General features: G+C 39.6%; 1 protein-coding gene across 29 annotated transcripts in view; it reads left to right on the forward strand.

Annotated features, from left to right (window-relative positions):
• The window catches only part of PTPRM (protein tyrosine phosphatase receptor type M), a 401,413-nt gene that overhangs the window by 278,315 nt on the left and 110,120 nt on the right, over positions 1–12,978 (forward strand). For 16 of the 29 annotated variants that reach the window (XM_083450022.1, XM_083450011.1, XM_083450033.1 and 13 more), the window contains one exon: positions 3,969–3,998. The exons of the other annotated variants lie outside the window; for them this stretch is intronic. In XM_083450022.1, the coding sequence (XP_083306148.1) occupies positions 3,969–3,998 (30 nt within the window). The remainder of the gene's footprint in view (positions 1–3,968; positions 3,999–12,978) is intronic. 29 annotated transcript variants of the gene reach the window in all.

The following is a 12,978-nucleotide window of genomic DNA, read 5'->3' on the forward strand; positions in this document are numbered from 1 at the left end:
AAGGAACCAGCTAATGGGGCCTGCCGCTGCCACCGTGCCACCGCTGAGGGGTTAGCGGAGTCTGTAACCCGAAGTGTTCGTAACCCGACGTACCACTGTATACTTCTTATTAGAACAACAGGAGCAGGCCACCATGAACTGCTTTGTTTTTATTAGGACTTGTGTAGAAGTCCTTCTGTAATGAAGCCATGCTTAGCAGATCATTTACAACATTGGACATTTTTTAAAATTACTATATTTTTTCCAAAATTTCAAATGAGAACCACAAAAGTACAACACTTTCCTTGCCATTTTGCTTTCTGGAGCATGGGCTTAAAATAGTTAAGCAGTGTAACTGAGCGTGCCAAGTAGAGATTTCGGCTCATTTATTTCTTTTTTTTAAAAAATAAATCTCATGCTGCAACGCAATAAGGTTTTGAAAGTTGGACGTTTCAAAACCAGTTTGTGATAGTTCAGAATTCCTCTTGGGAGTACAGAATATCCTAGGCCCCAAAAGAGCAATGTGAATTGTGACCTAAATATGACTAGATTAAATACAAATAAAGGTCAACACCTATATGATACCAGCATCTTTTCTAAGTACAGTGGTACTTCGGGTTACGTATCACTCTGGATATGTAATCTTCGGGTTGTGAATGCGGCAAACCCAGAAGTATATACTTCCGGGTTTCACCGTGCACATGTGCAGAAGCAATCTGTGCTCAGCGCGCATGCGCAGAAGGGCGCCTCCAGTTATGGACTTTTCAGGATACGGCCGGGCCTCCGGAACGGATCCTGTCCGTAACCAGAGGTACCACTGTAATTTGATATTTTTGTCAGCCTTGCTGTTGTGATTCTTTCATTAACCACATGCAAAACAGTCTTTTTCAGTCTGTTATACTGTAGAATTGTTCAGCAGTAATTGTAAAGGATTATCAGATATAAAACAGATATAAAACCTCATGATTTTTTTATAAAGATTCAGTACAGTAGACCCACAGCTTATGCACTGTTAACTTGTGCGCATTTAGCTTTACGTGCTGGACAAAATAATAATGAATAAATAAAAGGAGGCAGAAAAGGGACAAGCGTGCGGGGGGGGGGGAATTTCGGCAGTCTCACCCACTGGCAGATCATAAGCTGATGGCAACCGGTCCACACCCCTGAGGGGGGCAGGGCCTGTCGCGATAGAGTGTTTCAGGTGCCGCAGCCTCTCTCCACCCCTGGGTCAGGCTTCCGTGTTGTCTCTGTAGTGTTGTCTCTGTAGTTCCCTCGCACTCAGGAGTCAGTCTCCAGTGAAGGATTCTGTTGTAGGGGCGCCTGGTTGTGCCCCCTCAAAACAAAAACACCCAGGGTCATGGTCCCCCAGCCCCGCTCCCCAAGCTATGCCATCTGCCATTGCACCCAATGTGTTTTGTCTATATGTGTTTTTGGCTTTATGCCCCACCCCTGCAATGTAACCTCAGCGTAACTACTGTATAAAAATATCTGGAGCCGTTTCCTCTTCATTTTTCTCCTGTTACATCAAAGAGCGATGGGATCCATTTGTTGAAATTAAAGCACCCGACTCTTTAACTATATTTTTTTAAAATATGGAAACATTTATCTCAATAAATTCTTAGCACAATTTTGCATCCAGACAATATTGCACTGATTAATTATATTTATTGTTGTTTCTGAAATTGTTGTACAAAATTTAGAAGCACGGTTGCATTTATACCAATTATGTTATAATGCTGTCATTACAACTTACGTTAAAAAATAGGGATTGTTTTGTCATGGGACTCAAAATGAGGAAATGTTACAATATTTATTCACCAGAACAACCATACTCCCTCTTGTTCTATCCTTGTAGGTAGGCAGAAGTATTTCCGTAGGACTTACTCCTTGTTCAAGTTTTCCTGGGTTTTGCTGCAAGAGCACCTATAACAGCAGCTTTCCTACCAAAACAGCACATTGCATTCTCCTTTTAAACAGAATTAGAACAGGTGTACATTGAGCAAATATACCACATGTGATTAAATATTAAGCACTTCACTTCTTTAAACAATACGGTTAGCACCAGAAAAATAAGAATAGAAAACTAGCAAACATTTCTACAGGCAAAGAAGATGAGAGAGAAAACTTGATGAAAGCCTCATTTTCAAAGGGATGCCTGCAGCATGTAGCTAGTGGCAAGTTAACATTAGCTGTAGTCCTTTGTAAGACCTATTTATGGAAAGGGATGTAGGGCTGTTTTGTTTTTGTTTTTACCATAACAAGCAAGCAAACAAAAACTATGCTGCAGAAATTACCATACTTACAGTACTTATTTGTATTTTTCTACCTTGCCGCTATTTGACCCTTAATTTAGCAAGTTCTCCTAATTATTTTGCTGCTTTATAAAATGCTGTTTCTCCCTTTTTTGCACAACTGTATAAAAGAGGTCATCAGTAGAGCAGAAATACAGAGACGGTTGTACTGCTTTATAGCATATGACTATGTTTTCTTGGCTCAGAATATAGACATTTGTTGGATAGGCTGTTTGGTCCATAATGTAAAGAATCTCTTCACTTTGTTCTGGGGGTGGGGAGGACAGAACTGTGGCAAATTAATGGGTGCAGAAGCACCAATTTGTATATATATGTACTTCGCTTCCCCTTTACTCTCATAGTCAGTGGTCAGGGGGGTGGGAGTTGTAGTTTTTAACATCTAGGAATGCAAGGTTGAGAAAGGCTGCTCTAGACCAAGGATAGCCAACCCAGTGCCCTCCAGATATTATTGGACTTCAGCTCCCATCAGCCTCAGCCAACACAGCCAATAATAATATATGATGGTAGGTATAATCCAACACCACCTGGAGGCTACCATGTAGGCTACCCCTACTTCAGACAGAGCTGCACGGTTTTTAGCAGGCCCAACATCCTTGGAAAACTCCAGGGCTCCGTGAATGCTCTTAGGCCTTGGCCTGCTCGCCTCTCAGCCTTGCCCTAGAGCAGTAGTGGAGGGTTGCAAGCCTTTTGTCAGTATTTTTCCCCACAGTGCCTTGGAGCCAACCTTTGTCATAGCACTCTAAGCAACTAAAATGATGGGCAGCTTGTTGGTATTTCCAGAGGCCATGGAGCTGTTGTCACCACCATTAGTAACCCTACCAATAAGGGCAACAATGTCAGAGAGGTTGCACCCATGGACACTTGGCCAGGCAGCCAAGCTCTGTTTTTTAGTCATTGTATGGGACTAATTTGATTTTCCTAAAGCAAGAATAAAACTGTAATTGTAAAGTAAGCATATTCATATAAGGAAAGAATGTTATTTTTGCTTTGGGGGGGGGGCGGGAAGTTGAAAGACTTTGTTTTTCTTTAAACATACATTTGTATGCAAAGCTTATATTTTTATGTTGCATTCCCAACTAGATTGTGGGGGTAAACAGCCAGCCCACTGTGCCATGCTCCTAAGGTTTATTGGCATATCTGAGCAAGTGGAGCTGTGCATAGTGTTGCAGCATAGTGGACTTACAAAGAAAGAAAATTTAAGAAGGGTACTCAGTATCAAATAACTCACAGTACGCTGGCAAAACAAAAAACTTTTGAAATTTTACTGTTTCTAATTTCCTTAGTGATGTTTTAGAGGTGGCATGCTGTCCTTCCTAAAGGAAGTATTATGATGTGAAACGAAAGCATGGTTAATGAATTAACATGTGTGTGTCTTTGTTATGTATTATATATGTGTAGGAGACATTTCCTTGTTAGTCATGGCTATTAGATGTGTGGTAAAGTGTGTTTAAAAAAAATCTCAGTGAGGAATTGCTGAAGCTTTTGTAAAGATTGGATATGTCACCTGTCTGTTCCAAATGTGCTGCATGATATTTCTGAGATGCATTCTTGCTACCTTTTCATTTGTTTCTCCAGTTCTAGTCTCATCTTGATTTTTTCATACATTAATATTTGGCTTTTCTTTCCTTCCATTTCATCTTTTCCTCCACTGCCTAAATCCTTCCACCATCATGGCAGAAGAAGCTATCACTCCTACACTTATTACCTGTAAGTAACTTACTTGTGCATCATCAGAGACATGCTTTCTGCCATGTTGTTCCTCTGTGCATGAATAGTGAATACTAATGATTCAAACTTCCTTTGTGAAACTTGAAATACTTTTCTGCCTCGCTTGAAACCAAACATCTTCATGTCATTGTATTCAAATCCACGTTTCCTTTAGGTTTCCTTTGCCACGTACTGTGTGTTAAAAGTGTTGTGATTTTTTTTCCTCATCAAAAATATTAGGAAAATACAAGCACCATTATTAGGATTTCAAAGAACAAAACCAAGTTTAGGGTACCTTTAAATAAAATACTTGGATCCAGATCTTATGCATGTTTACTTAGAAATAAGCCCAACTGAGTTCAAAGGGCTTATTCCCAAGTAAGTGGGCATAGAGTTGTTGTTTTTGATTTTTTGTCCTTGTTGAAAATCTAGTGATGTATGTACATGTGCAGCCATTTACCATACATCCATTGCTGTATACATTTTAATCCCATTCATAAATAAAATGCTGCTTAAATGTTGCATATTCTGTAACACATAGTTGTGCTGTGTTGATCCCAGAGAAAGAGACGTACATAGTAGGTAAGAGGGTATTTTCTATTTGAAATCAAAAGGGCGTGTTCACAAGGTTATGTTTACTTGTTCGCTGTTATTTTTAAAGAGGACCAAATTTTAAATAGAGCAGGAGTGTTTGTACGGCATTGTCTGTCGGGATGACTTGCCTGTTCATTACTTTCTTTCTGAAGAAAATCTATAGGCGAGTACACAGTGCATGAGCCATAACTGTATAGTAAGCATTTATGGTAGTTAATTTGTAGATAATCTTGGGACGAGGGTTGTTGCCTTTATGGAGCACATAGAAGAATACCAGTGAAATCTGACAAACCACTTTTGGAAATGGAGTGCTGATCTCGATGGACCTTTAGCAGAACTCTCCTGACATTCTCACAATGGCATAGCCCTGCACAAGGTTTCCTACTCCTGCTCCTGTACAGCAAGAGTAAAATGTATGAATCAAGCATGGAGGGGTGAGAGGAGGCATGAAATATTAATAAATAACTGCAACAATTTACCTTAAAATACCCAACTTCCTTTTAAAACATTTTTAAAATCTTGAATTTATCAAGGGTGAACATCTGTGTGGTTGTGCACCTTTTGACCCCCATCTTATCTGAAATACCATGCCTGGATGAAGCATTCCCAGCCTAAGAGTTGGGTTTTTTAATTTTATTATTATTATTGCTATATAATAATATAACTGCTCAGGGCAGTTCACATACTAAAAGATTAATTGATGAAAGACCTATAGTAATAACCAGTGTTATTTTTCTAGAAAAAGAGGTGCCAGAACTCACCATGAACACCTCCTTTGTTAGAATGGCAATGGCGCCCACTTGAGAGGTGCCGGAACTGAGTTCCAGAGAGTACCAGGTGAAAAAAAACCCTGGTAATAACTGGTTTATAACTAATGACATTTGGGTTCTGTACATGGTTTAGTGTGGGCATTGGGGAGAACTGGGATCTTAAGTCTTTAACAGCTGTCTAGCAAGCAGAAATTAAACAGGTTGAACCTTTTCAAGTATGAAAATACAAATAGCGTGTGCAGATATTATGCCAATTTGAGTCTTCTTTTGTGAATGCAACAGAGGGCCCGGTCCACTGAAAATGCTGTGGCAACCCTGGGGACAATTCCAGTATGTGAAATAAATGACCCAGTAAAGTTGATTTCTGGAATGTAGGGGGTTGGACTAGATGACCCTTGGGGTCCCTTCCAACTCTACGATTCTATGAAATGAAAATCAGCCTCAATTTCAGGCTTTTACGCTCTTGGCCCAAATCTCTTTGAATAATAGAACAAAGATAGTTGCACTCCTGTGGCGCAGAAACAGTTGGGATGTTAAGAAATTATTTGTATATAGCACATTCCCAGAGAAAAATAAAGGGTGCAGTAGAAAAGCTTGTGGGGAAGGATTTTATATTCTGCTAAGCTTTTAAATGGCTATAAAAAAGAGCTAGCAGACTGCTCCTTGAATGCGGCACATGAAAGGAAGTATTGGATTACCTTGGGCACTGACAGCATGTGGGGAAAAGACAGAAAACATCTTGTGGAGGCTTCGATGGCGGGTGTCATTCTATTTTATTCCATGATTCCTGAACATCTGAAGTATCATTGTGACTGTGCCCACCTCATTACTGTTTGCACACTCTTCGTGTACAGAAATGTTGCTTAAGGCTGTTACACTGCATGGCGAAGCCACAACTTGGTAGGTAATTTATGTTGCTTAGGGACTGTAGTTTCATAACAAATTAAGCTGTTAGTTTTCAGGGTGATTTAATGAAATATTGAACCAAGTGCCAAGGGCAGAACCATGAGGAATGAGGTGAACGTACACAAATCAGTGCACAGTTTTGTTTTGTTTTAAAAAGGCGAAAGGTGGAGAAAAGTAACTCAAATGTCTTTTTATTCCTGTGTTTTAGTTCCTGCTAGCTCAGAAAAGTTAAAACAAAATGCTTCTGTCTCTGGAGTGAAATGTGTTCATTTAGCCTGCTAGCATTAGCATTCCTGTGTAATTATATTTTCATTTGAACTCTGAAACTCTTATCCTTTGAATACCTTTTAAACCCTACAGAATATGCGCTGGCTGAAATGCCTTCATTGACCCTATTGGTGGGTGTTATGACTAGATTAATGATAATCTGCCCCAAGGTACCATCTGTCAGCCCTCTTTTGTATTTCCACTAGGTAAATTGTCTCAGCCTCTCCATTCTTTCCCCCTCTCCAACTCTTCAAAGAATTTCTTTCCTGCCGTAATGCCACAGGAGAGAAGACAGCCCTATCTCATGATTAAGCAACATCTGGTTGGGGGAGCTTGTGTACAAAAGATACCAAACTTTCCTTGGGTGATTGCCACTGAGTAGTGAGGGGAAATGTAGGTTAAGGAGTAGACATGGCCACTTCTTCACTTTGGTTTATTGTTTTGTTTCTCAACATCATGATTGCAATAATATATTGTCAAGGTGAGATGAACAACTATTAGCTACTAGGAGTCAGAGAGACATGGGGGGGGGGATGAAATCTCAACTACTTTATTATTTTAAAATTCACTAACACATACATACATATTCCTGGGTTTGAAGGTAACAGCATTGACCCATTTAAAAACAAACAAACCAGTAGCTGGACCAGATCTGTGTTATATAGAGGGTGTCCCAAATTGTTCCACAGGTAATAGTGCTGAACTATACAGTGTGGGACGTGGGTAGCGCTGTGGGTTAAACCACAGAGCCTAGGACTTGCCAATCAGAAGGTCGGCAGTTCGAATCCCTGCGACGGGGTGAGCTCCCGTTGCTCAGTCCCTGCTCCTGCCAACCTAGCAGTTCGAAAGCGCGTCAAAGTGCAAGTAGATGAATAGGTACTGCTCCGGCAGGAAGGTAAATGGCGTTCCCGTGTGTTGCTCTGGTTTGCCAGAAGCGGCTTAGTCATGCTGGCCACATGACCCGGAAGCTGTACGCTGGCTTCCTCTGCCAATAAAGTGAGATGAGCACCGCAACCCCAGAGTCGGCCACGACTGGACCTAATGGTCAGGGGTCCCTTGACCTTTACCTATACAGTGTGGAACTGCTGTTTCATTCTTTGGAGGAAGATTTCGTCTCTGAAAAAATGTGCATCGTATCTATGACATGACAACACTTAAGGAGGAGATGAAAAGGGAGGGCAGGGCATGATTTTTAATGATAGGGCTGACTCCAACTAAGTCGTTCCATGTGGCCTCCACCCACTAAATATGCTCTGGAGAGTTGAGGGGACACCCAGTACAAGTTTAGGGAGTACATGAGAAGGGGGAGAACTCCCCTTGTGTGAGCAGAACTCCCCAAGCACATATCCCACTTAGCACCAGTTGAATTCCATACATTATATCATTACTAGGCAGTGATTAACATTGCATAATGAAATAGTGAGGATTGTCAGTCTATTGAAATTAAAATTTGCTGCCCAAAATTAGGCGACATTGCAAACACATTTTATCCTATGAGTCTCTTCCCTCGGCTTATGAGTCTGACCCAGGAAGTCTGGAAGCTTGGGATGTAAGTGGACAGGCTAAGCAGACAAGACTAGATAGGACTTAGGGAACATGTGGCTGCTGAGAAGTGCCCACAACTTATATTAGTTAATTAGGTTGTGCCAGGATTTTGGGGGGTAGGGGAATGTTTCATTTACCTTTTTTGCTGCTGTATGTCCTGATTACCTCAAAATTGGGGGGCCAATATTCCTCCCCTTCACCTCTGCTCGGTGGGCAAACACTTTTGCCTATGTTTGCATCTGCTTCTGAAATTGCTTTTGCAGGGATTTAAAGAACCACAGTGCTCTCTCCTTTTGAGTCCTGTATTTCGTAGGCATTTATACAGCTTGTGTTTAGTAATTGATGTTACACCTTAACAGTCTACTGAAATAATGTTTTCACAGTGTTTGAATCTAGGTGTATATGGAAGACTGGTAATGTGCCTATGGATTTCTTTTTTATTTTATTATTGCATGTTAACTTGGAGCTTTGCCTTCTCTGTTTCTCTCTTTCACTAGAAGCCATTAAACACAGATACTTTCTGAATGTGCCTACTGCATGAAAGCTTTAATTAAATCTACAAGCTGAGCCTTAAAAAGAACAAGAATCAAATTAATTGTAACCAGGGCTGTGCATTTGTTTCAGTGACAGGCCTTTGCGCTTTGGAGAAAGTGCAATCTGTGTACCCTTATCTGAATTAGTAATTTCAATATCACTTTTCATTAGCATGGTAGGTCATTGCCGTGTGTCTTCTGTCTAACACTGTTTGCCTCACAAATAGAGTCTGTTCCAACCACTTTGCCATAGGATTCCATAGCTGTAAACCCATGAAGTGGAATAAACTCTTTTTCAGCTTTCTGCACCATTGGTTTTTGTGAGTTCTTCTCCAGACTGAGCTTCCTAATTAGGCGGCAGCATAATTAAGGCAAATGCAGGATATGCAAATATGGCAACTGGATTTATAGCAGATTTGGGTTATTATGCTGGGCTGGAGATAAATTAATTTATAAGCATCATTATTATTGACTTTTCAATGACCTAAAGGCAAAAATCTATATAATGTAAGATTAGATTGTGGGCTTAAAAATATAGTCAAAGGAGAGCAAGTATTGAACCAGGGCTGCTTCCACAGGTCTTTTAAAAATGAAAGCACCTGTAGACATTATCATGCAAGTATTCAGCAATTGTTTAAATCAGTGTCAGGTGCTATTTATCTATTGCTTCGCTATCTGTTCCTCTGCGTAACATAAATCAAGATGTACATTCTGAAATCACACTTTCAAGGGAAAGGCCATTTTAAATCTGATAAGGTGCCTAGACTGCAGGGAAACTCATTTATTTAATAATAATGTGCATGTTAAAGTCTGCTCCAAGTTTGGAGGCATGCCCTAAGGATAGGAGGTCCTATCCTGCACAGGTAGATATAAAATTGCTTTCTCTTCTCCCACAAATTGCCACCACAGAGGGTCTGATCAGGCCCCTGGCCTGGAGGATTGAGGACTTTAACGAACGGGACCATTTTTACCATGCAAATTGTAGGCTCTATTTTGATTGCAGTTGTAGCACGGGAGCAATGGGTTTTAAAAAACCTACATCCCATAGTCCCAATCCATATCAAAGGTCAACATAGGCAGGGTTTTGTTTTGTTGAGGGTCGGGGGGGGGGAGGGAGTGAGCCCTCCACTCAAGGGCAGAACAATGCAGTTAAGGGCATCTGGTATTTAGTCCTTAGGGTCCCAAATATTTGTATTTTACTATTTTTCACTGGTTATTTATTGCTTATTTGTTATAAGGTGTCCTTCCGTTTGGATATACTTCATGCCAGGTTGCAATAGATTTTCTTCATCTGAAATATTAAACAAATTCAATTAGATTGAACCATAACTTTGATTTCCTTCAACTGAAGGGGCAGAATTTTCATATTTACCAGAGCTGGTGTATCATAGTGGTTAGAGTGTTAGCCCAGAACTTGGGACACCAGGGTTCAAACCGCCACTCAATCATTAAACTCTTTTCTAGGCTTTGGGCCAGTCACTATCTCTTAGATTGACCCACCTCACAAAGTGGTTGTGAGGATGAAATAAAGGGGGAGCACGTATACCACCTTGAGCTCCTTGACAGAACATACATCAAATAAATAAATAAAATACTTGTTTTGCTTATTATCTGTAGCCAATATATCTGTAGCCAATATATTTTAAAGGATAACAACCCAGTAGATGGGAAATGATGCTATTAAGTATCCAGTTTTGTGATGGCCACCCTGAAATACTACAGTATGCCTATTTTCTAAGTTTGAATATGTGGGCTGCAGTGATAAATATGCTTACTAGGCAGTAATCCGCCCCCCGCTGGAAGACAGTAAGCCTTGCATATGAATAAACACGAATAGTATCCCACTGTTTGTGACTCATTGAAATACATTTTAGTTATCTGCCCTAATAATAACATAGTAGTTGCCTATCCAGCTTTACTGGATATTCATTTTAGTGTGGGATTAATGTAAAATTGGAAATGTCATTTAATGTAATTGGTTACATTAGTGGAAGCATTATTTACGGAAGGTTTTGTTATTGTTAGGGTCATGCCATCAGGCAATCAAGCAAATGAGATCAAACTAGTGAACCTTAGGAAAATAAATTAACCTCAACAATAAATAAAAGGTTAGTATCCACTGCAAGCACTCCCAAACTAGCTAATCTTGATTAATTGTATATTTCACTTTAGGCTATAGATCCTCTTTAAAATGCTATTCAGATTATTAATGCATGATGCCATTATATTAATGTAGACTAAAAGTAATGCTTCTTATTTTCGCTTATTAAAGAAAAGTAGTTATCTAATTGGCTTATCAGCATCAAATTAGCTTGCTATTTATATTTATTTATTCTCACCCTTTCTCCAAGGAGTTCAGGGTTCTATGCACAAAAGTTACCAATTTTATCTTCACAACAACCTTGGGGGGGCATTTGGCCATAGTACTCCTCAATCCATAGCTTTGTTAAGAGGTTTATATGTTCTTTGGTGTATTTTGTACTTTCTGTGAGTTGCCACATTTCTAGCGTACTTGAAGGTTAGAATGTTTTTCTTATACTATCATTCATTGCAATGTCTGCTTCTACTTTTCCATTTTAAGAGTGCAACTACTGTGACCCCAGAAGCCAGTATCCACACATAGCAGGTGCTGTGTTTTGTGTTCTAGGGCACAGCATGATATAACTATAAAAGTAAAGCACATTACTTGTCATGGTGGTTGAAGTAACATTTTTACAGCATGACGGCCTGACAGCTTCTTGTTGTATCTAATTAACTAGAAATGCCTGTATAATTTTAGCAGCACGGTCTTCCCTCTCTCTCTCTCTCTCTCTCTCTCTCTCTCTCCCTCTCCCCGCACCCCTCCACTTTCCATTCTGGGACCACCGTGCAGGTGGCAACTGCAAGAATTTTCCATGCTTTATTTCCCTTTGAGTGTTGGGGTTTTTTGTTTTGTTTTTTAAGCTTTTCATCTTGTAAACTAAAAATAAATGATTTGCCAGGATCAGATTGAAATTAAGGGTTGATTCATAAATGTTAAAAAAAAGTAATTATGTACATTTTCATTAATTATTGCATGGGTACTTTTGCATGCAAGAACAAACTGCTGAGTACTTCAGTTTTTTATGCATATATGAAGGCATCTGATTGAAAAAAGCTGAGATATTTTCTTACTAGATGATAGAGACAGGATGTAACTAACATTTTGATTAACTTGTGGGGGGGGAGGGAGAGAGAGAGAGAGAGAATGAACACCGTTAAAGCTAAAGTATTTACAAAACTTCATTGTGGCAGCCATGTTCCTGTGAAACCGAACTGTTTTATACAGTCTGTTCATCATTTGATGGCTGAGATACAATGTGAATATATGCATGTGGGAATGGACCATTACAGAATTTCATATTACTCTTCAGTTTAGACATTCAGCCGCCAATCATCATTAGGTTCACTGAATTAAATCTAGAGTTATGCTTCCATGTGAGTAAAGACTCCCTCCATTTACGGAAGAGACTGAGATACAGTGATAATAAACTCCTGTTTGTCAGGGGAATAAGAAACTGTCAACAGGAAAGCAAGAAAAACAAACAAAATGGAATAAATTAGATGCCATTTTCACACCCTAGTGTAACGCCTCACTTAGCACTCTGTCTATTAAATAAGAGGCACAGCACGGACTAGGATGCTTTCAATCTGTTGAGTAATAACTGATCATGGCAAAAACTGCTGGACAAAAGCCTAGAAATAAACTAACTACTTTATGAATAGGAAATTCTTGGCTTGTCTGTGGTAGCAATTATTTATTTGTTGTGATTGTAGCAAGAGAATGATTTATAGCCTACTCACGCTGTAAATATCACACACAGGAAGAAACATAACTACTGGCTAAAAGGTCCAACACATTCTGTCCACTTAGTTAAAATGCAGCACTGTTTGGATGACATTTTTGTGATAATGTGAAGGGGGAAATCTGTTTAGAATAACCGCAGTTATGTTCTGCTGATTGTTGTTGTTGTTTTAAATGGTATCAGGCTAGCTTGAATTGTTCTTTACTCACTAGCAACATTTTGAGCAATCAGAATATCCCTTTAACTTTAAAGAATTTGTTTAAAATACGGATTTATATGGGGGAGGGACAATCATCTCCATCCAGATTTTCAACCAGACCCATGCACTGTTAATTTCACTAATGCTGAAACATGAAATGGTGTTCCCACACTATCCACTGAGCCCCTACCCCACTCCTTCAAGGTAATTAAAAGGAAATGTACAGTTTTCCTTCTATCACAACAAAACATATTTATGGTGAGCTCATTACATTGATGCAGTCACCAGATTCTCTTCACTCAACATTTAATGCTTAATATCGCTGTGGATTAAACCACAGAG

This window comes from Podarcis tiliguerta (genome assembly GCF_965153285.1).
Source record: "Podarcis tiliguerta genome assembly, chromosome: 7".
In the NCBI taxonomy this organism is placed as follows: Eukaryota; Metazoa; Chordata; class Lepidosauria; order Squamata; family Lacertidae; genus Podarcis; species Podarcis tiliguerta.